Source organism: Drosophila santomea, chromosome 2R (genome assembly GCF_016746245.2).
Source record: "Drosophila santomea strain STO CAGO 1482 chromosome 2R, Prin_Dsan_1.1, whole genome shotgun sequence".
Lineage (NCBI taxonomy): Eukaryota > Metazoa > Arthropoda > Insecta > Diptera > Drosophilidae > Drosophila > Drosophila santomea.
Genome location: NC_053017.2, coordinates 21,702,240 through 21,729,826, shown reverse-complemented (window position 1 = coordinate 21,729,826; position 27,587 = coordinate 21,702,240). Strand labels below are relative to the sequence as shown.

Below are 27,587 nucleotides of genomic sequence, written 5' to 3'. Positions count from 1 at the left end.
CCGCTCCAGCGGCCAGAAAGATCAATGGGAAGACGGGGACCTGGGCTCCTTAGCCCCAATCGAGGGCCATAAGCGGTAACAGGTGCTAGACGGCGAGTGCGAGTGTGAGTGCGACTACCTGAGCCGGCGAGTAATGAGCGACGTTTAATTAGGTTAAGTGTCAATAAGATTATGTCGTCAATCAATCAATTGCACAATACCCACCACGGACACATCCATCAAGCGGCAAAATACCAAAAGGCATTTTCCGCTGCTCTTTTTGCGAGTGTGCTTAATCCAAGCACTCTCATGCTCGTAGATACTAACTATGTATAGTATATATACTAGCAGGTAGGTGGCCGTAATAATAATCGTTGGGGCGGGCTCTCAGCTGCTTAAGTGTCACTTGATTGATTCACTTGATTGAGCCATGAATTACCTGGCTTAGTTGCCTGCAAATTGGCAAGAAGCATTTAATTTAAAGGATTAAACCACTTAAAGGAATAAAACACTCTGGGGTTTTTGGTTTTATGCAAAAAAAGTTGGTTTATATGTATTTATGTATTGTATAATAAAACAATATAAACTAGTAACAAAGCAACATGATCTCTGCGATTTAGGAACATCCATATCATCCTCGTTTTCCATTTCTCATACAATCATCGATCATAATTCATCTCGATTTCAGCAGATGCCTGCACGTATGTTGTTGTATAACTTGCAAAACTTTTAAAACTTACGTATGTAGATATGCCGCTGGCATCTTGGATACCAGCTCAGGGTGTTCACTTCACTTCTTCTTGTATAGGTATAAAAAATAGTATATATACGGTATCGGTATCGGTATCGGTATAGTAGATATAGTATGACTTAGACGTAGCAGGCGATCGTCATCCCCGGCTGATGACGCGAAAACTTTGGATAGACTTTAAGAGAGTAGTGGGTATGGAGTAATGGTAATCTCCTGCTGATGATTTCCCAGATGGTGTGTGGCAAGTGTGGATAAACGCAGTTCTCAGTGGTGGATAAGCAGTGGGCGTGGCTGGGGGCTAATCGAACTCCTGTTTGATGGTCAACGGCTTGTCGGCACTGGCACTCGCATCGTTCTTGACTGGCGTTCCTGATCCTGGGGCTCCCGATCCGGAGGCTGTTAGCTTGTTGCTCTTTATCAGGTTCGCTGCCGTGGAGCTCAGTGGTATGGTCACATACTGGTTGCCATCTGTAAGTTGGATATCTGTTTAGAACTGGCACTTTATTTAAAGATTTCAGAGCTACTCACCCTCTTCGGCGTGCACCTGCAAGTGGCCCGACTGGATGAGCTGCCTCAGCATCTTCTGCGGTATGTTGGCAATCGAGGCAGCTGAGTAGACGTACTTGCTGTCCGCCGAGGCTGCTCCTCCGGCGGCCGTGGACGTCGAGGGTCCGCTGTTGGTCTCAGTCTGGTAGTTCAATGCTGGCATGGTTTTGGGGCCAGAGGACGCGGTGGCCGCCGAGCATGAGGCAGCTGGAGGCGCTGATACCTCTGTTTTGCTGGCCGGCAGCTTGGTTGCCACCTCAGCCGCCTCCAACGGCATCTCCACGTCCGACGAATCATCCGACTCGTTGCCCGACGAGGTAGGCGATCGGTCATCCTGGAAAGAAAGAAGCCAAGACACCCGATTAGCGGCGTAGACAAACAGTCTGGCAGGCTGATCTCAAGCAGTTAAGCTAAGCACAGCTTAGGATGGCTGGGATCTGTGGTCTGTGGCCCGGTGCGCTGTTCTATATGCCGGCCAAGTGCAGGGAGCAAGGAGACGTCGAGATGACAAAAAAATCCAATATGTTTGGCCCAAATATGGCGCGAAATTGCGTATAAGTGCTGGCCAGGCTGTTCGCCGGCACGCATCTCAATGAGCTGGCGTTGCCTTAAATGTGCACACGCGTTAAAGAATTTAGAATATTGATTTCTGGCTCTCCGGCCAGAGGGGCGATCGGTGCGGGGCTATCATCGTCGTTGTCGTTTTCGTCGCATCGCATCGCATCGCATCGCCTTGGATGGGATGGGATGGGATGGGATGGCAGCGAACGCGTCATTTTAATTTTGATTAGTGCTCAAGCGCGGGGACGAACAAAAAATAAATCAAAATAATTGCAAACTGTAACAATGCGATCGCCATTTTGTGCGAGGGAGATCGCAGTCGCAGTCGCATTGCGCATACGCCGCGTGCCCCTGCAACATCATCAGACATCAGCGGACTTCCAATGAAATTGTAGCAGCAGCAGAGGCAGCATTTCGCGAAAGGCAAAATCGCATTGTTGCCGCTGACTGCCTACTAAAATGGGCGTCGTCATCGTCGTCACCGTCGCCGTCGTCCGCTGGTAACCAAGAGACTCGACTCTACTCGACTCGACTTGGCCAGTGGATCAGGCGACCGCCTTTTGAGTCACAGCACCAAGACATTTTAATTAGCAAAACCAGCGACGACAAACTGTCTCCAAGTTGCCATGATACACTTGGCCACGTTGCTGGCGACACCAACACACCATGCGCATGTTGCATGTGCAACTGTTGTTACGCTCGTGGTTTTCATCCAGTTGCAGCAAGCAGAGGCGAAAAAGAAACCGGTGAGCAAACCAGAAGGCGGCTGAAAGTGGAGCTGCTCATGTAAAGGTTACATTGTGCCCAGGCTTGCGGCTGAGGCACACACGTATAAGGCTTGAAATAATCCTGGTAATGGCGCTGCTATCGCTCAATAAAAATCAAATTATACGCCTGTTCGTTCGTCGTTCTTTCCAGTTGCCCAATAAATACTGTGTCTGTGTTCTTCAGACCTCCCGCAGCGTGTGCGATTTCCCTTTACTAATTGCACACTTTGAATTCGCCACACAAAAGCGATAAATAAAAGCTTTATGAACCCAAAAACATTAGGGAAGCTATTTATGAAATTAAAAGTAAACAAAACAAGTAAAAAAATTTTCTTTGATGCGCCCCCGGGTGGACTCGAACCACCAACCTTTCGGTTAACAGCCGAACGCGCTAACCAATTGCGCCACGGAGGCAGTTGAAACTCGACGGGAAAAAAACCCCTCATCTGCCCACTGCGCAGCTATCTCATATGACATCATCTTGGGGGTGATTCCATTATCAGTTGATTAAACTATTCAACAGGTTTTACTTGCTTTACCTATATCAGTATGAACTGATTTAGGGATTGATGGCGCCAGAAAACCTTATAATATATAATATATATATATATAATTAGAAATTATTCTTTTGGCATTTCACTTCTGCACATAGCAATCTGCAAAGACAACAACTTCGTATGCCGGGTAAGCATGCAGCATGCCAAGAAATTTAATCTATAAATACATACTTATTAGACACATAGAATACGCTTATTCAGTGAACATGCTATGAGAAAGGGATTTAAGTGGTAATAATCTTGAGCTACTTTTGAGCTAATCTTTTGAATGGCGTATCTAAAGATGGTAGATGCAATTCCAGCTTGCAGAATCGATGCAGTGCGACAAGTTGGGTTGTCAGCGAATAGAACAGATTCATCGGTGGCTTCTTCTACTGCTGATTCTGACTCTGATTCTGATTGCGACTGTTGGCAGCGGGCAACTGCAACTTGCCAAATTGATAGTCGTGTGTCGTGCGCAAATGCCGAGCGTGTCTCATTAAATGACAATTAGAGTTTGAGCCAGGCTAAAAGCGAGGCAAAAACACAATCGGAGCGAAAACCCTGCCCCGAGTCTCGAGCCCCAACTCTCCGACGACAATTGGCTGGATGGAATGCCAACTGGCCGGGCCAATGGCATGCAATTTATATAAAAATAATGCCTGGCATTGTCTGGCCGATCTGGCCTCGCCAGTGGTATCGAACTTCGAGGCTCGGAGAGCCTGCGACAAATGCAATTATATAGAAATTTGTCTTGCTGTGATATGTGCGGCATGTTGTTGTTGCTGCAACTGCTGCGACTGCATCTACTGCTGTGTGGCCATCGGCAGCTCCAAAAATAGTCAGTTTGGGAAAGGCTAATAATAAATGTTGGCAATAGTCAGTCAGCGAGTCGTCAAAGCACTGAATGAATGAATTTTCAAATTGGCTAACTGACATTCACAACCAAGGTGGCATTTTATGTGCCCCAAAAGTGAATGCGAGTCAATTCGGTGGCCGCTGCAGTTGCAGTTGCAGCTCAAGTTGCAGCTTCAAGTTGCAACCAAACCGCGAGTGGTGTCGTGTGACCTACACCACCGCCAACTGACTGCGTGATTGACGGATGGCACATTTGCCAATTGATTAGTTGTTTTTACCAAAATGGTTGCTGCCACAACAAAAGGCGACAACTTTGTGGCAGTCAGCACCCGCCGCTCCAATCGCTCCAATCGCCAGGCAACTCGGAGACGGAGGCGAGAAGCCAGAAGGACCGTTGTTCTCAGTTCAGCTGGCCGAGATCGTTCAGCATTTGGCCAATAAACATTTGCATTTTGCATGTTGCTGCTACCGTTGATGCCGTGTACATCTACCGACACTGATAACTTTGAGCCCAAAACAAAGGAATAGCCAAATGTGCTCTCCTCCGAAGCCACCAAAGCCTCCAAAGCCTCCAAAGCCTCGGAAGCCAGCGGGCTCCATTGATGCTGGCGCTTTCAATGAAAACATAAAAATAAAAATGCAAATTAAGCCTGGCAAACGAAAGCACTTAAATCTAACGCACAATTGCCCAGGGAACAGGCAAAAGGATAACAGTGGCACAAAGGGGTTTGCATACGAGATGAAATGGCTTTGGGTTGCTACGATTCTTGTGTTTATTGCCCAAACGGCACATCATTGAAATCAACAAACACAATCGCAGTCTCTATAAAAAATGTATGCATGTTCATTGGACACTAAAGTAGCTGGAAAGTTGGGGTTCTTTAAAGTATTTATAACCTAAAACTGGGACCTCTTGTGAATAATCTAAATGTGAATGGTGAATATTCAAAACATATAATAACCATTCATTGTGACATCTCTGCAGTTCAAGTGAGACATCTTTGCGAACCACTGTTCCTCGATTTCGTAGGAGGAATCACACAATCAGAACCGCAGGACAGTGGCCACATTTTGAGCAGGAAGCGCTGGGGAAAATGTTATGGGATGGCTTGGCTGGCTAAGCAAAATGGGGCTGGTGCTGGTGGAAACAAAAGCCGAAAGCTGAGGCAAAAGTCAGTTGACACGGAGCGGCAACAAGCGAACAACCAACAAGCAACTACCAACTGGCAACTGGCAACAACGCAGGGCAACAAAAGCGGCAGAAGCGACAACACTGCGTAGACATTTGCCAGCTAAACTGGGAGTCGGATTTGGCCATTTGGTCGGTCGTCTTCACAATTGTCGTCGCATCCGGGCCAGGCCACAATATGGAGTTTTAAAGCGTTTATATCCGCCAAGCGAGGCTTTCTGGCCGGCTTTCTGTTTTTGGGCAAATCACAGTTTTGTGCCTTTTCTCTGGTGCGGATGGCGGATTGCGGGTTGCTGGTTGCGAGTTGCGGTTACACGGATTCACGCGCAAAGAAAGCGGCCAGCAGGAAGTTGCAAGTCGCCTCCAATCGCCGCGTCGTGAGTCTGCCACAATCGAGTGGCGGGTTCAAATTCATTAGTTCATCGAGAGCCGAGAACGGGGAAGGGGGAACGGGAGACGGGAGACGGGGTCTCCAGTCAGTTATGATGGGAATTAGCATCTATTTAAATGTCTGGGCCGCATTAGGATGCCACGATTGGTTGGGAGTACGAGAAACGAGCTTATTGTTTTCGGTTACCAATTATTTGGCCAAATTGCGCGGGGTAACCTGCCACTAGTGCACTGAGCTAAATGATATATAGAAAAGGAAATATGTCTCTAGAATAAAACATGCTTCTATACTCCAATTTAGTAAATCTAGAGCTAAACGAATGAATCTTTCAGCTCGTCTAGTATCTGTGTGACATATGCAAATCAGCTCGCACTAGTTTCTCGCAGTGCAGCGAGCAAAACGATTGTCCTCAGGCCTAATTATGCGTGCGCCGACAGGCGAACAAGAGGCAACAGGACAACAGGACAGCAGGCCGCAGATGAAACGCCACCGATTAGCCTGTGCCGCTCCCTCTACTCCCTCTACTCCCCCTGCTTCCATGGCTTCCCCTGCTCCACTTGGCCACTCCTCCTGGTCCGCATGCCCAGTGGCTGGAGGGGATCCCCTCACGGCTTCTGCAATTTATGATGGGCACTAACAACCGCAAAACTAGCCAAACAAATGAAACGGACTCGGACACAGAGCGGCGGCGAACAAACAGTTGAATGGAAATTGCAATTATACGAATACAAGATCTCAACTCGGCGTATGTTAAGTGCCTCCGATTGGAAGGCTGCAAGGGAAGGATGCTGATGTGGGTGCCCAGCCAACTGGCAACTGGCAACTGGGTTCGATGTTTGGCTAGATTTAGCCAGGCCCAGCCAAGCCGCAGAAGGTCCCTAACTGAGCAAACAATCTGGAGCCCCTGACAGCGATTAAATGCTGGGCAACCCATTGAATGCGTGCCTCGGTGGCTCTGATAAAGTTCCATGGAGGGAGGGATCTTATAAATCAATTCTAAAGCGTTTGTTTTGTCATTTGAGAAACTCATTTTAATTGGGTAGATGGTCAAGAGTGGCCAAACACCAGAATGTCATTGGTCATGTTAAATTTTGAAGTCCAAGAAACAGTCGCAAATAGCTTTTGTTTCAGTGCCCGTATTGAAAACTAAATAAAAAGTAATCGCCAACTTGTAAACCCTAGGACTATGTTTAGAAGGGGAACACGTTTAACTGATATATGTCATATATATAAAGCCAACCTGAGATCGCTAATGGAAACCCCCTGTACATTTTACAAAAATCGAGCACAGTCGACTCCAAAACTAATTGACAAATCAGTTCCAGCGCCTTCATCATTAGTCAAAGACCAAGCCGAGAACTGTTTGGAAATCGCTAAATTGTGTCATTTTGCAAAAATGACAAAAAATCAGCACCAAATGAGCAAAAACAAAGCCAAGACCATCTATAGGACCGGAGCGTGCCCACGCCCACCAGCGGAATACAAAATATTCAATCGCTGATTTCATATTTGTTGCTCGAGAACTGGTTACACCCAACAGCGAAGTACCCGCTGCATATATATATATATAGATATGTATAGTAGTGAATAGATCGCAGTAAATACATGCAGAGATACGTCATTTTGTAGCAGGTTGGTGTAAATTGAATTTTCATGCCCGCCGCGACCGGGGACCACTCATTTGTGTGCCCATCTACCCATATGTCCATCTGTCTAACTGTCCATGTGTCCATGTGTCCCCACGCAGCCAATGTACATAGACCAGGCCCAAGATGGAATTGGTGAGCGAGTCACAAGCGGGTCTATAAAATCTAATACGCACACGAGCGGCCACAAGTCCCGCCCACATCTCGGCGCTACATGGAGGACTGTATATAAGGTATAGGTGCCTAATAGGCGGCTTAAGAGAGACCGAAAGAGAGCGGCTCAAAGGTGGCCTCCCTGTCGCACCCATTCCTCCAGTGCGGATCGCAGTGCTGCTCTTAAGCCCCTCCAAACGGGTTTCTCCTCGGGTTTCTCCGGCTCGGGACTCAAGAGCTCCGATCGCCGGGGTTCCGTTTTCAGTCTGTGAGCAACTGCGTGACCTGCACGACGATCGAGGAGCGATCCTCGGCTTCTGGCTTCTGGCATTCTGGACTTCAGTGATTGAAAGACGTGAACAGTGTGATCAATCAGTGAGAACTGAAACTGGAAAGTGTGTGAAGAAAATCGTACGGACACATCGGAAGATGGTGACTTGAATACCTGACCTGAGACCTGATCGGGGTGATCGCGGATGCTGGGAGGAGATAGCTGAAAGATCTGGACAAGACCAGCTGGCACCTACTTATGGGTGAGTACGGCATACTAAGTAATGCAATTGTGGCTAAGGAGTGACCATGTGCGATATATTGGCTATTGAGCTAATAGTGCTGTCTCAGATAGTAAACATCATTAAGTGGAGCGCTGATGGCGGCTGAGTTTCCGACTCGGACACTTTCGGTGTGCCAGTGCAGCCGTAATCCTTGACCCCTTCCTGCCAAGCGGTGATAAGTGGAGGCTGGTCGAGCAGCTGCGATGCACCGCAAGATAAGCCACGCGGCGAACTGCAAACAGTAGCCCAGCAGGCCGACAACTCAATCATGGGCCCACAATCACACACAATCACCCCTGCCGACTTTGCCCAGTTAGAGGCCCCTGGCATCGAGTATCGAGTACTCACTACCCAGTACCCAGTACCCACTACCCAGTACCCAGTGCCGGGTCTAAGCCTGGCTAGAAAGCTGGCCTAAGGCGGGGTGGGGGGCTCTGTTTGCGGCTTGTGGGCCGCCACATCGGCGTCCACATTTCATAAATCAGCATGAGCAATGGAAATGTGCTCGGGTCCACGGAGAGGCAGTGAGGCAGTGAGGCAGTGAGGCAGTGAGAACCGCCTGCTGCGAGTCCTGGCTATTTATTGTATTTGAACAACATTATAAACGAGCATTTAAGTGGCGAGTGTTGGGATTGCTGTTGCCCGTTTTGATTTGTGTTAGAATGCGAGTCCGAAGACAATAACCAAATATCCCCGGACACCGACAAAGCAGCCAGTTTCATAATCAGTCGGGACTTGCAGACTTGCAGGCAACCTGGCAACCTGGCAGCCTGGCAACTTGGCCATTGGCAAGAGACCATGGGCAACATGTGGCACGGCGGCCATAGCGCTGTTGTCGTTTGGGCCGGGTCAAATGTCAAGCACATTATTTTTGTATTTACGTACAATAAATATAAAGTGCATGATGCATTTTTGATAGATTTTCATGCCAATAAACAAGCTAAACGAACCGCTAGAATGGTGTTTAGGCCAACACCACGGGCCCACAAGCACCACGGCTCCCCAGCAGCGGAGACGAAGCTCCTCCACTCCAACTGTTTTGTTACCCCATTGTGTGGGTACATAAATTTCAGACACAAAAAGACCAGGAAGCTGCGTTTTCGGGCCCGGCTCTCGGTCTCCGTCTTGGTCTCATATAATTTTGTGTCTATGCAAATGTACGCGCTGCATTCGGTTTTGCATTGGCCCGACTTTTGCCTGCCTTTGCTGCTCTGATGCTGAAAAATCGACGACGATCGGACGGCCGATCGAGTCTGTCAGTTGAGTCAGGAGTCGGGAGTTGGGAGTCGGTGGTCGGTGGTCGGGAGTTGGGAGTTGGGAGTCTGGAGCCGGAGGAGTGGGAGATCGGGATGGCCGGAGGACCCAGACCAACCACGTTGACGTTCGCCAAACAATGCCTTGTTGACACTGATGGAAAATCTGCGTGTCACAAATATCAAAAATGCCATCGTTAGAAAGCAGGACGAGCAGAGGCTCGCATGACGGATCCCATATGATGCCATGTGATGCCATGTGATCCCGTACCGTCCGATCCAATCTGCGATCCGTCTCCGCGGGGCGGAGCAAACTGTCAACTGTCCGTCGAGTTTAGTTATAGATCTTATGACCGATATGCTAATGCCAGCCAGATTGGCTCGAACCGAGATTGGCCAGGTAGCCGCAAGATTTGGGGATCAGGAAATCGCAGTGAAGGCGTCGCAAGTTGCGCACAAAAAGGAATATAAATTGAAAACGAATAAAAAGCAATTATAGCACAGCCGAAAGAAATAGGATTCTGATCTTTAAACTGTATAATTATATATATTTTAGCAGACACATAAGATAGTTCATAGTGTAAATAAATGATAAATAGTTTGTTATTTATAAGAAAGTCTTTCACATTTCACACGATCACATTTCCTGATCAAATGATCAACTGCCAAGCCGAAGGAGCACTTCTACCCACCAGAAAACAAAACACCTTTGGCCTAATTGAATGCCAATTTATTACGTTTATAGAGACAATAACAAATTCAGCTCACAAGAAGCTCTTTAAACAAATATGCCAAATGCCATATAGAAAAAGCAAAATGCGCCGAGAGAGTTGGCAAAAAAGGCCAACTAAATTACTTAACAAGCCGTTGGCTTTCGACTGTGGACTGTGGACAGTGGACAGTGGCCACGTCTTTCGATGATTTACTTGTGCGTAATAATGCAACGCCCGCAATGTTCGTGGGGCTTCTCTCGAGAAGATGAGGTTGGAGCTGGAGCTGGAGCTGGATGTGGATGTGGATGTGGAGCCCAGCAGTCCAGCAGTCGTACTCCTCCGCCTCGCAAATCGAAGGATGCCTGCGACGGCCAGGTAAATGCATGTGAGAAGAAGTATAACTGGGAATGCGCCTCAATTTAAAATGCGAATTACATTATCTGATCAAATGCATTCTTCAGTGCGCTCCAGGAGGAGCACACACACTACGCGCGTACGATCCACTCCACTCCACTTCACTTCACTCCACGAGAGCATCCCCATCCCGTGTGTGTGGAGGCCTCTGAGATCCAGAGCTAAAGAGCTCCACAGCTTCTGAGCTTCTGAGACTGCGGAGGCTGCACAAATAAATAAATTTTAAAATACAAACAAGTAGCGCGCGCAAAAAGCGCCGAGTGGAAAATTCGTGACAGCAATTGTTGATGAGCAGCGTGTGAACAGCAGCAGCCCGTGTCCCCTATACCATCCCCATCCCCATCCCCAACTCGATACCATCCCAACCCGATCCATCCCATACCGCCGATAAGTCAAGATCACAGAACTCGGGGAGCGCAAAAAGCAAGAACAATGTTGTCCGCCAAACGCGTAATATTGAGCGACTAATAGCTGGGGCTTGACTTGAAAGCGAACGATCGCTGAATCGCTGGATCCCCAGATCGCCGGATCTGAGACTGAAAGCTGCAAGCTGAAAACTAAAACTGAAAACTACAAACTGAAAACTGAAAACTGGGCCCGTACACCTCCGCAGTCTAATTAACTCCTACGAGCAGCGGGCACAGTTTTAATTAAGGCGCACACACACACTCCATTTTTACTCATATGTACGAGTATAACAAGAATCAAATGTATATTAACGTCCAATAACAACAATAACAGCTAAACAATTATCCACATCGTGGGCAGCAGAGTAAAAAAGTACGTCGCAACTGAGCGGCCAAATCAAACAAAAGAATTGCACAATTACAACGAACTTGCGGATCGAATGAGTAGTTCTTTCTGTTGAAATACTTGGCAGTCATCAGCTCACAAAAATAATCAAATAAATAATAATAAAAAGAACAAATAATTCGGTTGGATCATGTGATTGCATATGCTTAGGACAGAAACAGTCTGCAGAAGGACATTTTAAGTCCTTTTTGCATGTTCTAGGATTAGAATAGGTGTTAGATTAGGTAGATACATTAGAGATATGAAGTTCATTTTGATAGCGAACTGTAAGCTTTGAAATGCGAGAAGTTGGTTTATTTTGAATAGAACACAGTTGTAATAATTACTTTGAATTGAAAAGGACGTTCCTTTTTTTTAGTTTTTTGTACTTAAGAATGCTAACATTTCATCTTCGAATGTGAAACGCAAGAAGTCTTTCAGTCCATGCGAAAACATACGTTTAATAAATACATTTTCGACGCATATCACATATAGTACCCAAAATTCTTCGGCTCGCAAATGAAAATTGTGTGCCTTATCTCGAAGTTGGGGCAATCTCCGCCCCAAAATTCCATCTCGGCGAGGGGCAGTGGAGATGCCGAGGTGCGCAAACTGTGCCAAGCTGGCCTCTGCTCACTCCCCCACCTCCACCTCCAGCTCCATCTCCATTCCCTCCCCCGATCACCACCGCCTCGCATAATTCCGCGGGACACATGGACAGATGGACAAATGGACAGATGGACGCATGGACTCGTGGACTCGTGGACCGACTGACTGACTGCCTGCCCGACTGCAGAGACATCAATCTAGAAACGGCAGGCAGAAAGATAGCCGGGACAGAGGACAGCAGACGGACGACAGACGATTGGCAACTCGTTGAGAGTTGACAATAATGACGATGGGACGTCGTCTTGGCTCGCATCTCTGCATCTCTTGCATCTCTTGCATCTCTACATCCCTGCACCGCTGCCTCGGTAGCTGGGTAACTCGGTGACTGGATGACTCGATGACGATGATAGAAAGTAAAAGAACAGAGGCAGCATCTTGAATTTAAACTGCAATTTTAATGAGACGTGGGAAAAAGTGGAAACGAGTGGACTGCGACTGCCTGGCTGCTCGAATGCTCAACTGCTCAACTGCTCGACTGCTCATTTCGTAATTTGTAAAACTCGCACGTTGCCGGCATTAAGGACATGCAGATTTCTGCCTCCTCCCTGGCGATCAGCATTTATGGCTATATTTTTAGTGGCACTGCACGAGCAGCAACAAATTAGCACTGACAGGCAGGCGGCAAGGAGCGCTTCCAAGACAAAGGACCACCGGCCGCAGACCCGGGCATTGTCCACTTGGTGGCACCAGCCACTGGGCACTAGTCACCAGTCATTGGGCGCAAGGCAGTGGACGGTGGGCACCATGTGGCATGACCATGATCGGCGGCAACTGCAGCCAATTGGACGCCTAGCGTGAGCTTTCTAGGTGGCATCCTCGGCCAGCGGACAGGCGATGCTTGTTAAATGTTTGCCGCCAAAGAGAACGGTTCGGTACAAACAAAATGTGTCGACTTTGCTTGCCACCAGTTGTTGCATGTTGCAAGTCGCTCGCCGGTGGCCAGCCAAGCCCGCAACATTCGCCACTCGAAAAAACAAAAAACATTCGTGAGCGTCATTTGAATGGTGTGATAATTTTTGCGCCTTCGTTTGGCAGCTTTGCCTGTGGCAGTGAATTAATTGCGTGCCACATTATAAATTTGGGCTCCCTTATTAAGGGTTGCCCCCACACCGACGCCGGGACACACTCGTGAATTCTCACACGCCGCAACAGCGGCACAACATTCCAAAATGCTGTGGCATGTTGCAAAGTTGTTGGGTGTTGTTCTCGCCGGACGTGTGGGCATGTCAAGGCGTTGTCGCGTAAGTGGTAGCCAAACCAAAACCCAAAACCACAACCAAAATCAAAAACTAAGTCTGAGTTCGAGCTGCTTGCTGATTTGCAAAGATCTTACGCAAATATTGCGCATACGCCGTGTGGCACACGCTGGTTTCCCCAAAAAGCATTCCCTGCAGCGGGAAGTTTGGCCAAAGTCAAAGCAGAGAAGTATTAGGAAGGCAGTAGATATCCTCCTCCCTTCACGGAAAAAAGGTGCTATCGACTTTATAAAAATTAAATTGAAATGTGAAGTTTAGACCACCAAATATCCGATTTTCTGGGCTTAGCCCGCTGAAGTAGATGTGTGGCATTACCATATGGAACCCCCGATTCAAAGCTCCCACAACTACATCAACAACAACAACAGTCGTCGACAGATACGATAATTCTGCGTCTCTTTGTAAGAGCACACAATTTGCATATCAAACGCAGCAGAAAAGCAGCAGAGCTGCAAAACAACCAAAAAGCAGGCAAAACAGACGCCGCGCAGTCGCCTTTCATAACAGCAAGTAAGCGAAAACAAGCGCGACTCTATAGACATGTAACTAATGCACGGACAATGTTTTCTTCCACTTTTTTTCCGTTCCCCGCTTGGCAAAATGCAAAATTTGCGTATTCAGAACGATTCGAAATTAAGTAAATTACAATTCAGTACGTTGATTGTCGCCGGCGAAGTGGTTGTGCCTGCATTTGCCGTGCTATTTGCTATATCTGCGCGAAATTATTATGGCAATCGATTTGGGGACCACACACACTCGCTGACGGAGGAAAATCGGAAAAATGGGAAAACTAGGAATGGAACGGCGGTCAAATTATTATTGATTACTCATACGCAGCGTGTAACGGGCTAATGAAAACGGGCTAACTGCGATGGGCTTTCTACGAATAATCGATAGCGATGATGACGCGATCGCCAGTTGGCGATAGCAATAGCCAGCAATTATTTTCGTCATAAGTCAGCCAATGTGGCGACGACTGCTCCTTTCCGCTGCACTCGCACTGAACTCGGCCGCCGACGCTACACTGCGCGAAAAGTGTGAGTCACACGTAGTAATATCATGTTATAATGATTCCCTTCTTAATCGAATCCCTTTTTCATGCGAGTGCCTTGCCATTTACTTTGGCTATTGATGTTCTGGAGAATGGCGCATTTCGCAGCCGAATCCAGCCGAATTTCTCGCAGTGCAGCGATGTGGTTGTGCTGGTTTTTTTCGCGCTCGCTCGCCTGTGTGAGTCTGCTCAGGCCGCGTCGCACATACGAGTATAATTGTTGCGCTTCGCACAGCACACAAGCTTCCAAATAAGGGACGGCACATGTGAGCTGAGGAAGCTATAACTATCGCTGCGGGCTACGCAAATCGCTGGCGTTTCCACTTTCGCGTAGATTTCGAGGGAAACCAACGCCTGCCGCCGGTTTGAAGTTCAGCCCGTTGATGCAACCGCCACAAAAGTGGTGCAGTTGTGCCAGGTGGTTGACAAGTCGCCGTCGCCGGTGGCTCAGCTGCCCCAAAAGCGATCGCCGATCGCCGATCAATGACGGTGGCTTGGCGGTGGCGGTGGATGTGGATGTGAATATGGATGTGGATGGAGTACGGCTGCTGGTGGCGACCAGGAGTCGCCTGTCGTGCAACATATGGCAGCGATGACAACGCATGTTAACAGCTTTTTAAAGTCGTTGCACAACGCTGGCAATGCTGGCACTGCTGGCAACACACGGCCAGAACAATGAGCCTTCGCCGCTGCCATTGCCACAATTCCCAGGCCGATAAGTCCGCCGAATTGATGTTTGTGTGTATGCGTACATATATCTTTAACCCCGCGTGCCACAAAGGACGCCAAATTTGGCTGCAATCCGATATGAAATGTCCCAAAACTGCAGACAGGAAATCTCACGCGTGCCACCAGCAGTTGCAGTTGCAGTTGCACTGAAGCGGATGGAGCTGGAGTATATTATCCAAAAATGCGGTCTGGCGTGCCTTTGAATTAAGGTATCGATTTAGCCTGCGGTCGTTTGGCCATCTCAGTCCGTCACTTCGGTTCACTTCAGTTCAGTTCAGTTTAGTTCGGTTGGGCCCAGTAATTTTCATTCATTGTTGGCTCGCGCTCATTGTCGGTGTGAAATTTAGCACAACAGCAGAAGCAGCAGCAGCAGGAGGAGCGGCAGCAGCAACAGCGCAACTGCAGCAGCAACATCAGCAGCAGCAGAAGCAGCAGCAGAAGCAACTCGCAACAAGTGGCTGCGGTTGCAATGAATCCGCATAACAGACATACAACAAACGGACAGAGGGACGCACTCTGCGCGTCTCTTAAAATGCGGCAAATATTTCTTGCCGCTGCACTCTGCCACTTTGTTGTTGCTGCAGTTGCTGTTGTGGCAGTGGCACAAAAATACTTTTTAAATGCGCTGAAGCGTCAAGTGGCCAAGAGCCCAGCGTTCAACGGATACGCACAGGATCAAGTGTTATAAATGTTAATTCGCAAATAATTGCAGCCAAGCTGCGAAGTGAGCCTCGCTGGATAACTTAATCGCTGCCAATCAGAGGGTTTGCCTTGAGTCTTTAATTGAAAATTTATGGCACTTTCATTAGCGCCGAGCGGCAACGTGGCACTTACTAGTGCTTAGTTCTGGGCCAGGCCAACAAGCCCAGGTTAAAGAGAATGTGATATGCGAATTACTATTCACATACATCTCGCCAGATTTCAACATTTTGTTGTGGGCAGGAAATGAGCTGAGCCAGCCGAACATCGATTGTTGTTAACTTTTGTTTGCCGTGCGGACTGTGGGTAGAGGCGGCTGTTGCCCCGCTTTATGTGGGAAGTCCGCGTGTGCTTCATTATATAATGAATCGGAATCGGAATTGGAATTGGTATTGAAATTGGAATCGCATTCGGATTCGGGAGATGGAAGATGGGCACAGTCGCAGTCGCCAGCTCAAAGTTTTGCCTACAAACTTTGGCTACTACACATGTTTTCCTCTTGTAAAGTACAGTTTGCCTGGAGTTCTGCTCGAACTTGCTACAAATTTATAGATAGCAGATACATAGATACATACAAATAGAAGCAAAGTTTCCAGTCAGCGTGAAAAGTTTCAAAAATATTTGTCAACACTTTATTGGCCAAGCTTGTTATTCGAAAGATCATTGAAAGCCATTAATTAAGCAAACAACTAGAAGCGGAAATCTTAGCAATTTTCACAACTTTTTCTAAACGACTTTACTCCATTTTGGCACAATATAGATATAAATATAGATGTATTTATATCGGGCGGTAGGTGAACTGAAAGTTGCCAAAGGATATTAGACATTGATTCAAATCAAAGCTTAACAACTAACTTGTAGCTATTTCACCCAACATTTCCTGGCACAATTAGGCAAGCATCTCCGCTGAAAAATCCACACTATGTGGATATGTGACTATGTGGCTATGTGGCAAGCAGACTGGTAAAGAAGAAATATTCCCAGCCATAAATTGGTCAGTGAAGCGGAGCTGCCTGTGCCTATATAAGTATCCCAGGCGGGAGCGGTACGGCGGAAAGCCATAAGTTTCCTCCAAATCGCTGCCTCCGCCACGCTCCACTGAAGGGGCGTTGCATGGGCGTGGCTCGGCGGCGCTAGAAGAGCCACGGAAGAGGGAGGGGGTAAGGTCGCCGAGATTTCGACGTGGATAGCCAAGAATTTTGATTAACTTGGAAAATCATTGGAGTAAGTCGGTTCGGTTGGGTTTGGGGCTGGTGGAGATTTGGAGGGGATGTGGAGGGGAACCACCGAGGCAGATAGACTGTGAGGCACACAATGTACGCATTATTTGTTTGCATTGCGGCCCAATAATTGCTTAACTAAATGTGAGTCCTGCTGAAAGGCCAAAAGCGCCTCGTTAAGGTCTCAGTCTGGCTTTTAAATAATCACAATGAAAGCAACAGGGCCAAAAGCAAAAGCAAGACGGCCAACCAGCCAACTGGCCAACTGGCAAAAACGAAGAAACGACAAAACCAAAACAATACAAAGAAATACAAAACGAAAAGAAACGAAACGAAAGAAAAGAAAAAACGCTCACAAATTGTCATTTCTTAACCTTTTCAGATTGCGAAGGCGGCGGCGCAGGAGCAGAAGGAGCAGGAGTTGGAGGTTGTCGATGGCCAAGTGGCCAAGTAGCAAGTACCAAGTACCCAGCATCCAAGTCGCCAGAAGTTGCCGACTCACAATGTGTGTGCGCAAAGCAAAGGCTTTAAGAAATGCCGAATTCCAGAAGCCGCAGTACAATCAGTTGAATTAAAAAACGAGCGCACAGACAGAGGACGACGTCTGGATGGGATTCGGATGCGGATTGGGGATGTGCATGTGGATGTGGATGTGGATGGAGATGAGTAGGGGGAGATGGAGTCCCCTCGGCTTCCAGAGGATCGCCGGCGATATCATCGCGTGGTGAGCGCGGGCTAGGAAATTAAGAGGACATTGTGGCGGCATGCGGTTAGAACTCGCAGCGGCGGCTTAAACACAAAATCCGCGGAGGAGATTCCTTGCGTGGCTGCGTTGTTGGTGGCTTTTGGACAGCGGACAGCTGGACGCTGCCTGTGCTGACAGAGGTCGCCCTCGTACGTAATCGACGAGCACTGCAAATGCTTGTGTCCTCCGCCGCCTGCGTCTTGTGCTGCGCACGTGGCCATGTTGCAGCCGCAGCAGTCGCAACAGCAGCCGCAACAGCAGCAACTGCAACAGCAGCCGCAACAGCAGCAACTGCAACAGCAGCAACTGCAACAGCAGCAACTGCAACAGCAGCAACTGCAACTGCAGCCAGAGCCAAGCAGCAAATCATTGAAATGTCGTTAGAGGCTCGAGCGGCACGCAGCTTCGATAGTCAGCGAAACCGCAAAATGCTTTTAATTTCTCAAACTGATATGCACCCGTGCTCCCGCTTCCACTGCCGAGGAGGGGGAGGAGCAGGAGGAGGAGGAGGAGGGCAGGGCCAGAGGTTTGGTCTTTGTTTCCTTCCTTGGCTTTTCCATACCTAATGATGAGGAATTGGGGGGCAAGGTTCACAGCACTAGATTCGAGCAGAAAGCATCACAAAGAAGTATTTAGTACAGTAGTCAGCGGCTAATTTCATTTGTATAATAAGCATGCACACAAATAAAGCTGAAGTAATGTATCTTGAATAAAGTTTTGAAATAAACACGAGTCGTAGAAGCCGACAAACTGGCATTTCTTACTGCTTCGACTTCGTGGGCGGCTGGGATGATGATGCGCAGGTGAGCGGCCATAGAAGGCGATCCGCGTAGCCAAGACACCCGCGCAGACTGATGGATCGCACTCTCGATGGGAGTCGGATACACACACACAAACACACACAGATACCTCACAGATACACACAGCTCCATAGGCACGTATCTAGCTAGTGAGCCAGCAAACGCTGGCAAACAGCGAGCGGCCCACTGCAAGTCGGCAATTAACCTTGGCTGGACAAAGAGTTGGCGGCGGCAGAACGACCTACAGCAGCAGCGGTACGAGTTATGGATTTTGTTTTATCAGTCAGCTGGCAGCCAGCTACCAACGGCAACACTGCAAGAATTCGGGGCCACTTGATTGGCCTAGATTGTATCTTGAATGCTGCATGTAAGAGGGACTTCTTGGCCATTCGTGCTGACCACGCTCCACAGAGCCATTAAATGTGGAAAGGGCTTAGTTGAACGATCTCCCATTCACTTTCGGTGGAAGAAACGCGAGACATTTCTTTGTGTGTAGAGCAACAACTGATGACCTGAGCCGGCGTTGGTGTCACACCCACAACATTTGGCTTTCATTCATCGGCCCATGCTGAATGGAAAAACTGAGCCGAGCTCAGTTGAGTTGAGCTGAGTTGAGTTGAGCTGGGTTGGATTGGACTGGATTGGAAGAGGGGGAAGCGAGGGGCTGGGGCTTGGATAGTGGCACACGTCATCGGGGCAGCCAAGAGGCCAGTGGGGCCTACGCCAAGCTTTTGGCATTGAAAAGTACGAGCCAGAAACGCGATTTGCATGCCAAGCGGAGAGGAAAGCGAGGGAACTGCGGCGGACTGACTGACTTGGCCGGTGGTGCATGACGAGCCAGTGGTGGTGGCTCTGATCGATTTATGAACTCGTCGCCAGCATGGTTTGCCTGTCATGACGTCACAGAGCCCCCGCAGCCGAAACTCTGTTATTGGAAGCCACAAAGCGGAAGCTATGTGTTTGCAACATCGAAGGAAAAGCGAAGCGAACAGAAATTCAGTTACGAATTCATTCATGGAGAGCCGACGACCCACTCGCCAGTGGGATTGGATTATTACTAGATAGATGCTAGATGAGATGTGGGCAGGTAACTGGCAACTGGCAACTGGCAACTGGGTAGGTTGGTGGTAGGTTCGGTCTTATCGCGGTGCTCTTAACCTTGCTCTTGAAGCAGCTGGAAATGTGTTGGGGAACCGCAGAGGTTTGGTGTTTTGTTCGTTTTATGTTTATTATTTCGTAATATTGCGCTAAATAATATATATATTTATGTTTCTGGTATGTAGATACTATTTTGTGGTGTCTTTAAACATATGTTGATGGCTTAGGCTTACTGGGTAAATTGCTTTAGGGTTATCCGATTTACGTCGCTTGCTTTGCTTTGCTTCGGCGCATTGCACGATCAATTAAATAATAAATTTAACTAGTATTTAAGAAATTACTCGGCTTTCTGTTTGACAGAAACGTGTGTTTCGTTTTTTAAATTACGTGTTGTTGAGTATTTTCACTAACGCAGTAAACATAAAGTTATAAATACAATAAAAAAGGGATATGAGAGAACTTGCTTTGAGCTGTTTTAATTTGGTATTTAGGTTTAAGTATAGGTACAATAAATATTAGTAGAAAGGCGAAAAGCAAACAGCTCAAATGTGAGTAGTAAGTGGCCATGTTGCAACTTAGTTCTTTCTGAGCGATTAAGAGCCATTCTTCATGCAACACTCCAGTTAGTAGGGGTCAATAAAAGCCAATCGGATCGATCGGATAAACATAACTATAGCGCGGTAATACAACTAACATTAGGCTAACGCATCTGGAAAGTACGCTTAACTCTACGGAGCACGCTCATCACACTCACGCACACACTTTCACTCACACTCACACTCACACGCTTTCACTCACACTCAGGAAATCGGCCGCCGGCGCCTTCGACATTGCTTTAACATATAGTACATATACTCGTATTATTTGCTATCAACTTGTTTAAACTAAGTGTAAGTTTCGTAAACGCACAGTAGCTGTTTACTCTCTAGACTCTGTACAGCAAATCCTTGCGGAAAGTATCCTGCTCCTGCTAAGTTGTGTGTGGTATTGCACTTATGGCTTAACTTTAAGGACTAACTAAGCAGTCTCGGCTGTGTCTCGATGTGTTTCTAGTGGTCTACTGGTCTAGTGGTCTCGTGGTTCGGTAGAATGGCACTGGGTTGGAAGCTGCAGCTGGGGGCACTGGGTCTATTGGGTATATTGGGTCTATGGGGTGTACGATGTACTGGGAGGGGCTGTAGCTTGCTATGGCACAGTCGCCTTTAAGTAGAGTCTTGACTAGTATACAAAAAATGTAAATGTAAATGTAAATGTAAATGTAAATACACATTAATAAACACAAAACACTGCTATCTGCGGTAAACAAGAACAAAACGAGCGGCGAGATCGTATTGGCCATGGATCCGAAACACGAAATACGAAGTACGAAGTATCGAAGTTCGATCAAGCCATTTGCTGCACTTTGGATCTGCTAAACATATGAACTGTCTATGAGCTGTCTAACTAAACGGGCTTGGTTTTAGTGCGGGAAAACCGGGAAAACGTCGAGATTTTCAAAAGGGAGTCATTTTGGAGTGGTAAAAACGAACTTCGTAAGCTAGCAGTTACTTTACAATCATTTAACTTTTGTAAAGTAAGCGCCAGAATACAAAGCCCGGTGGACCATAGCATCCTAGAAGCCTATCTTAGAGGAACTGATGAAGAAAGCTGTAGCCTCCGCTCTCACCGCACTAAACCAAGTCCCGGATATTGCCTAGGAATCCTAGCCAGAATCACCTAGCGCTGCGCATGCGTGTGGGACATGTGCGAGTGCGTCGAGTGCGGCGGCGGCACGTGCGGCACGTGGGCGTGGTGCCCGTGTCCGCCGTACTGGGCGTGGGAAAGCGGCGAGGCCTGGCCGCCACTGTAGCCCGACTGCATCAGGCTCTGCTCGAGGCTGTAGTGCGAGGGCGGCGCCGGCGGGTGACCCAGATGAGCGTGCCCGTGGTGACCGTATATCAATTGTCTTACTTTCGAGTCCTCGTCGGCGATGTTGTAGCTGAGCTCCGTCTCCTCGAACCCGGTGGCCGACATCCGCTGGTCGCCGCCGCCCACGCTGGGCGGATCCGGCGAGTTGAGGCAGGTCTGGATGAGCTGCTTGCCCGCCTCCGAGGTGATCATCGGCTGCAGCTTGCGCGTGGCAAATGTGTACACGTGGCCCGTCTCGCTGGCCACCAGCAGCATCACCTGCGTCCCGGTCAGCGTGGACAGCTCGTAGGCCTGAAAGTGGAGGGAGAGCAGAGGATCGTGGTAAGTACTCGATGCTATCTCGATCGCGTATCGCGTATCTGCGGATTGAACTGGAGAAGCGTGTGTGCCTGTTGCCCGAGCGGCACATAAATTTCCCCACCAAACTATGCGATTATGTTGCAGCGATAAGGCGCGTTAAGCGGTATCCCCAATGTGCCGGACTTTAAATTACCAGAGATGGCGGCGTGAGTTGGGCGGACTAAGCTGGCCACTTAAACTAGAGGTTGGACTACAGTATTCCGTACTTAAAGCTGTTTCACTTCTGACTAAAAGTAAGGCGGATGAAAGTGGCATATATTACCATAACTATAATGTTGCACTACTTAACTACCTAGTCACCCATTTTACTGCATGGCGTCAAGTAAGCAATCGTGTGCGTTTTGTAAAACATCTTTAATCTTCAATAAAACCAGACAGATCGCAGCCAACCCATTTCGAACTACTATGCCAGAGAAATCGCCAAGTCAGGCCCTTCTTTCCCTACTTTTTCCACCAGCACGCCCACGCAAAAGACCCGAAAGTCACGAAAGCATCGCGATGGAGCTCCATGCTGTGGATGTGGATAGCCCCCCGGGCCATGGACCGTGTTGCTGCACATTAGACGGTAGCCTAAGCTGCCTATCAACAGCTCGTAATTACTATAAAAGCGATAAAGTCGAGTCGGTCTGGCTGGAAACAGTTTCGGCTGCTTTTCTGCCACTTTTCCGCCACTTTGGCTGCCGTGAGTGTGAGTCGAAAAACACAGCGCATAAATAACTGGCCGACCGAGAAGCAAACGCTGCGAGAACATTTATTAATATTAATGAAATTGTTGTACACATTGTTGCCTGGATTGCGATGCGAATTGGGTATTGGTAGTGGATACCGCGGATCGCATTGCATCGGATAGGATCGCATTGGATTGGATTGGATTCGATTGGATTGGGCTACCCCAACCCCAAAGCCTGGCAGACATCGATTGGCTGCCAATTTTATGTGTAACATGTGTAAATGCAAACAATTGACACGGTCCGAAAGCGGAATCTGAATCGTATTCCGATTATTCTCGTTCTGATTCCGATTCGAAATCGGATTCTGATTCTGATGCTGCTTCTGCTTCTGGTTCTGGTTCTGAGTAGGTGTCGATTGTGTGGCTAGGAGGGCTACTTGGGCACCGCGAGCAGGCCAACAATTCATGTCAATTTGAATTTCGAACAAAGACAAAAGGACACGACTCGGATTCGGAATCGGAATCGGATTCGGGCGAGGATTGGGGTACGAGCGCGTTGACAGGACAAGAAGGCAGCCCCAGAGACCGCGACCGCAACCGCAACCGCGACCGCTTCGTCCAGATGGAGAGTCATTTGTTAGAAGCCGATTGTTGCCCGTTGCCCCATGCCCCCGTATGTGGCAACGGCGCAACAGGCTGTTGCATGTGGCCAAAAGGCGAGCCGACGTGGAGCCTCTTGGCCCGGCTTTCTGCGGCTTATCTGGGCACAATCTGCCGACGAGGCAGCGGCCTAAGCTTCCGTGCTGCAAGCTGGCCCCGAAACAAACAATTCCCAAGCCCAGGCCCAATCCCCAATCCCGAATCCCAATCCCAGGCCTCGTGATTTCAATTTAACACCTTTTGGCGGCATTTTGCGCCCGGCTGCCCTTTTAGCCATGGCCAATTGTTGGGAACTTGTCGATGGCTTGTTCGATGGCCGTGCATTATGCAGAAGCCAGAAGCCAGAAGTCACAAGCGAAAGCTGCGAATCCATCGATGATGCGGCCCACGCAATTAGGCTGGCCAGCAAATGAGATCACTTCTGGACGGACATTAGCTCACTTTTCACTCTCGTCGCCTTTTTTGGCCTTCTGACCACCGCCACCCACGCCAAATCCAAGCCCCGACTCTCGGCCAGATCGAAATGACCAAAATTGGCCAGTGGAAAGCATGCCAGCAGGTTGGCGCGACAACTCTCTGGGCCAAGTTCATTGGCCGCAATTTGTTGGTCGCCTGGCTGGTAGGGATTGCGGTTGGAATTGGGATTGGGATTGGGATGGCCGATTGCAGATCGCTACCGCTTTTTGCTGCTACCGCTGGTAGCGCCAAGCCAAAATCCCATTGTCTGCCTGTCAACTGTCCGCCGGCTGGACATCGATGAGGGACCGCATCAAAGTCACCAAAACGATATTTTTTTTGTACTTGCAACGCACATTATGGAAGCGGCCTTTTGTCCCGGGCGTGCGCCTGTCATAAGCTCGGCCCCCGAGAACCCGAGAACTCGAGAATCCACGTCCCAGGGGTCAAATGTTTTGGATACCCTCACCGATGAGCCAGCACCAATTCGGGACCAAATGAGATTGGCTACGGGTACTGAGCGCTTTCATAAGGGAATCAAGTCGTGGATGCATTACCTCAAAGACATTTTGAATTACGGAATCGTACTTAATTACTTTGCGGCTTTGCAGGAATCTAAATTGATGTGTTTTAGTCTTTATTTTAAGCATCACATTTTAGTGCCATTCTAGAGTATATCAAGCTTAGCATTTTCTCAAGTATCCCCTTTTAGATTTAAGAGCTGCAACGTCTTAGTTTTTGGCCCGCTTGGGTCAAATATTTCATAAGATTTTGTGTCTTGGGCAAAGATCGTGCTGAGATCGTGATTTAGCGCCGCGATGTTGATGCTTTTTGTCTGATTTTGATCGGGGCTTGGTTTTGGCCAAGTGTGGTGGCAAGTGGCCAGGGAAGTCTATTTGAGAAATGTGAAAAATTTCATATGCGGCCCCCAGATCGATGGAAAGCGGCAGGAGCTAATGCAGTGCCATTATGTAAGTTTGCGTGTGAAAATTGGTCATTTGAAAATGCCAAGGCAACGGAGCAACGGGGCAACGTGGCCAGCCAGTTGCAACGAGACTTGTGGGCCGGAATCCACAAGGAGCACGCATCAATTGTGCACTGGCGGGGGAGGAGCGCTCCGTGGGCAGGAGAGCCTCCTTTGAATGCAATTGCGGCGGCAAATTAACATTTTATGAAGCCGAAAACAAAGGCAACGCGGAATCGTGGGCTACCGCGCTTACACAACGCCGCCAAAGCGGCCAAACAGTTGGCCAAACAGACGCGTTCTGGCCAAAAGCAGAGGAGATCAGAGGAGGCTACCGTTCTGGAGATGAGCAAGCACAGTGGTTGGGGTTCTGGAGTCTTTGAACAACATAGAACTTAGGGAGTTCCAAATCAAATCATTTAGGATTTTGTTTGGGATTCCAACCATTTCCAAGTAGAACTTGTAATGGTCTAATAAGTAACTTTTGATGTATTGGCCACAAAAGAGAGTTGAATATCTGATTGGAAATAGAATAAGTAAGTCCATTATCTTCGCTCGCTCCAAAGTTCTAATCAGAGGCTACTTGAAGTGATATTCCAAGGTAGTGCTCCTCCCGAGTGCCAGCTATCCCGACCACTGTGCCGATGGCCAATTGGCAATAAATCCCCGCTCCTTCCGGAGGCAGAACAATGCCAGAGCTGCGGGGGAACTTCTGGATTCCGTCGCAGCCGAATCCCCGAAGCATTTATTAATTGCACATGCGCTGGAAACGTGGCCCAATGTCGACATCCCAATTGCAGCGCCAATCGTGGCTGGGATTGGGATTGGTACCAGGAATGGGTATATCGATGGGGATGGGGATGGAGATGGCTAGGGGTGCGTTCTCCAGCGATCTTACCTTCTTCATGATGCCCGTTTTGCGCTTGGAGAAGGTCGTGTAGCGACGCAGCTTGTTGTCGATGTATTCCATTTTGATTTTGACACGTCCCTTTGTCTTTTTGCCGTTGGCGGGCGGAGACTTCTTGTTGGGCAGCGGGTTGTAGTTGTCCACGCTGTCGTCGACGGCACCGCTGGCCACGCTGTCCAGTCCTTGGAGGGTGAGGCCGCCGGAGGAGCGGTGGTGATCCTCGTAGCAGTCGCTGCCGGAGCGCTTGAGGCCGCGTTGCTGCTGTTGCTGCTGCTGCTGGTGTTGCTGCTGCTGCTGTTGTTGCTGCTGCTGCTGCTGTTGCTGCTGCTGCTGGGAGGCGTGCTGTGGGCTGTGGAGCGTTTGGCATTGGGGGGCAGGGGGTGCTCCTGCCGCGGGATTGGGGCGCTGCATCGGCGGAACCCCGCCCATGTTCTGGAGCAGGCCGCCGGAGGGCGGACGGCCCGCACCCAGGGCCGGGTTGCCGTACATGTCCGCCGGATCCGCCAGGCTCAGCCCGATGCTACTCATCGAGTAGTTGAGATTGTACCGCGAGTCACCTCGCGTCGGATCCATTCTGAGGTAAAAGTTCTCCACCGTGGAGCCGTAGAGATCCAAGGCACCGCGCGCGTCTATTATTGCGTTTGGGTTTCGGGTGCTGGGAATCTGAATATCTAGAATCCGGCCGCGGCACACTTTTCAGATCAGATCGCTTTATATTCCAAAAATAAAACCACACAGAAAACACTCAACGCGCGCGTTTCGCTGGCGTTTTGGGCCTTCTCGGCTGCGGCGGACGCGTTTCTGGGGCGGTTTTCGTGCCCGGCTGCCTGGGGGCCAAGTTCTCAGTCGAGGGAAACGCTATAACTTATTAACAACCCGGGTTTTTTGGCCAAGAACGCGAATTTAAGTTTCTTAAGTGCACGCACACACTCACGCGCGCACACACACACAGGAAAACTGACAGCTGACAGTCCTGCAGTGTTGGAATGCGGCGGAAGTCCAGGGATGCAGCGCTCGAGTGTTGCGCAGTGTGCTCGCTTGGCGGGGAATTTGAATTTCAGGCGAAGAGTGGAGTTGCTGTTTGGTTTGTGCTGATTTTTTTAATTTTCTGGATCGATTGTATGGCTGGTTTCCAATGGCTTTAAGTTTCTTTGTGGCTTTTCATTTAAATCTACTTTATTGCTTGCTTGCAGTTCATTTATTTTATTTTATTTAACTGGTTTTGAGAGTTTATGTTTAATTTGTTGCGTTTGTAAAACTTGTGTTGTGTTATTTAATGTTTACTATAAATGTTGAGTTTGTCAAACTGCTGTTAATTAGGTTTCGGATGTTTTACCAAATCCTTTCTCGCGTATTTGTAATTTTTGTGGTTTATTAGGATGTTTGTTATTTTCTAAACGTTTTCGAAAGTTTATCATCTGGTTGATTCTACTTCTTTATTCCTTAGCTTCCTGCTGTCCTTTTTATGGCCTCTGTGAGTTGGTGTCAGATCTTGAAGTCTTCCTTTTGTTGTCTCCTTGTCGCGAAGTTATTGCTTTGATATCCGTTTTTTTGTAAAATTTGTTCAAGTTGTCTCCTTAAAAAAAAGTTTAACTTTGTTTCGACTTCGTGGATTTGGTGCAGTTATGGGAAATATTTGTGTTTTTGTTTGTTCCGTATGCGTTGCAGTTGCTTTGCTTATTTGTCGCTAGGCACTTGTTTGGACTGTTTACTTTATTTGTGGCGATTTTATTGTGGTTCATTCCAAATACGAATTCGAAACGATTCGACGGTCTAAACTTGCGCTTGCGATCGATAGCTGGCGTTCGTTGTTCTTCAGATGGCGTGCAAATACCTAATAAACTTCAGCGTATTTCCACCAACGATGTTCGCTCGATATTCCAAACTTGGGGAACCGGTTTCCTCTTTTCGAAAGAGCACTGTGCTCTCTTCGCTCGCCTCCAAAGAGTGCGGAGTATATAAAAATACAACCCCCCCTCTCGTCGTTTCATCGTTTTCGTGCTGCTGCCGTCGTTCATTTTGCTGGCTTTATGGCTTAATTAATTAGATGGCCACGCCCCCATATGCATACCCATTCGCTGCGCATGCGCATAGATCGTGGCTTTGGGATTCAGTTGACTGGGTGGCTTGATGGCTCCTCCCCTTGGAAACTCGTGGCTGAGCTCGCTGATTACGTGGCTGGCCTTTTGGGCGAACTGCGCGCTTATCAGCGCCGTTAATTTAGTTAATTTGTGATTTTCTGATTTTGTAATTTCTTCTCCAACATTGTGTCTCTGCCTTTAACTCTGATCT

At 48.4% G+C, this 27,587-nt stretch overlaps 2 protein-coding genes and 1 non-coding gene across 3 annotated transcripts; 1 reads left to right on the top strand and 2 right to left on the bottom strand.

Annotated features, from left to right (window-relative positions):
- Nucleotides 1–498: 498 nt before the first annotated feature.
- Nucleotides 499–26,621, bottom strand: LOC120444936 (serum response factor homolog). Its single transcript, XM_039624937.2, has 4 exons — nt 25,287–26,621; nt 21,321–21,569; nt 1,259–1,610; nt 499–1,198 (listed from the first exon to the last, which is right to left on the bottom strand). Exons 1-4 carry the CDS (start codon nt 25,866–25,868, stop codon nt 1,029–1,031), a joined length of 1,353 nt encoding a protein of 450 aa, XP_039480871.1. The 5' UTR covers nt 25,869–26,621; the 3' UTR covers nt 499–1,028.
- Trnan-guu lies at nt 2,945–3,018 on the bottom strand. Its single transcript has one exon. It is a non-coding gene; the product is annotated as a tRNA-Asn (tRNA).
- LOC120444937 (uncharacterized protein DDB_G0285291-like) lies at nt 7,626–18,204 on the top strand. Its single transcript, XM_039624938.2, has 2 exons — nt 7,626–7,910; nt 17,110–18,204. Exon 2 carries the CDS (start codon nt 17,692–17,694, stop codon nt 17,854–17,856), a length of 165 nt encoding a protein of 54 aa, XP_039480872.1. The 5' UTR covers nt 7,626–7,910; nt 17,110–17,691; the 3' UTR covers nt 17,857–18,204.
- Nucleotides 26,622–27,587: the final 966 nt, after the last annotated feature.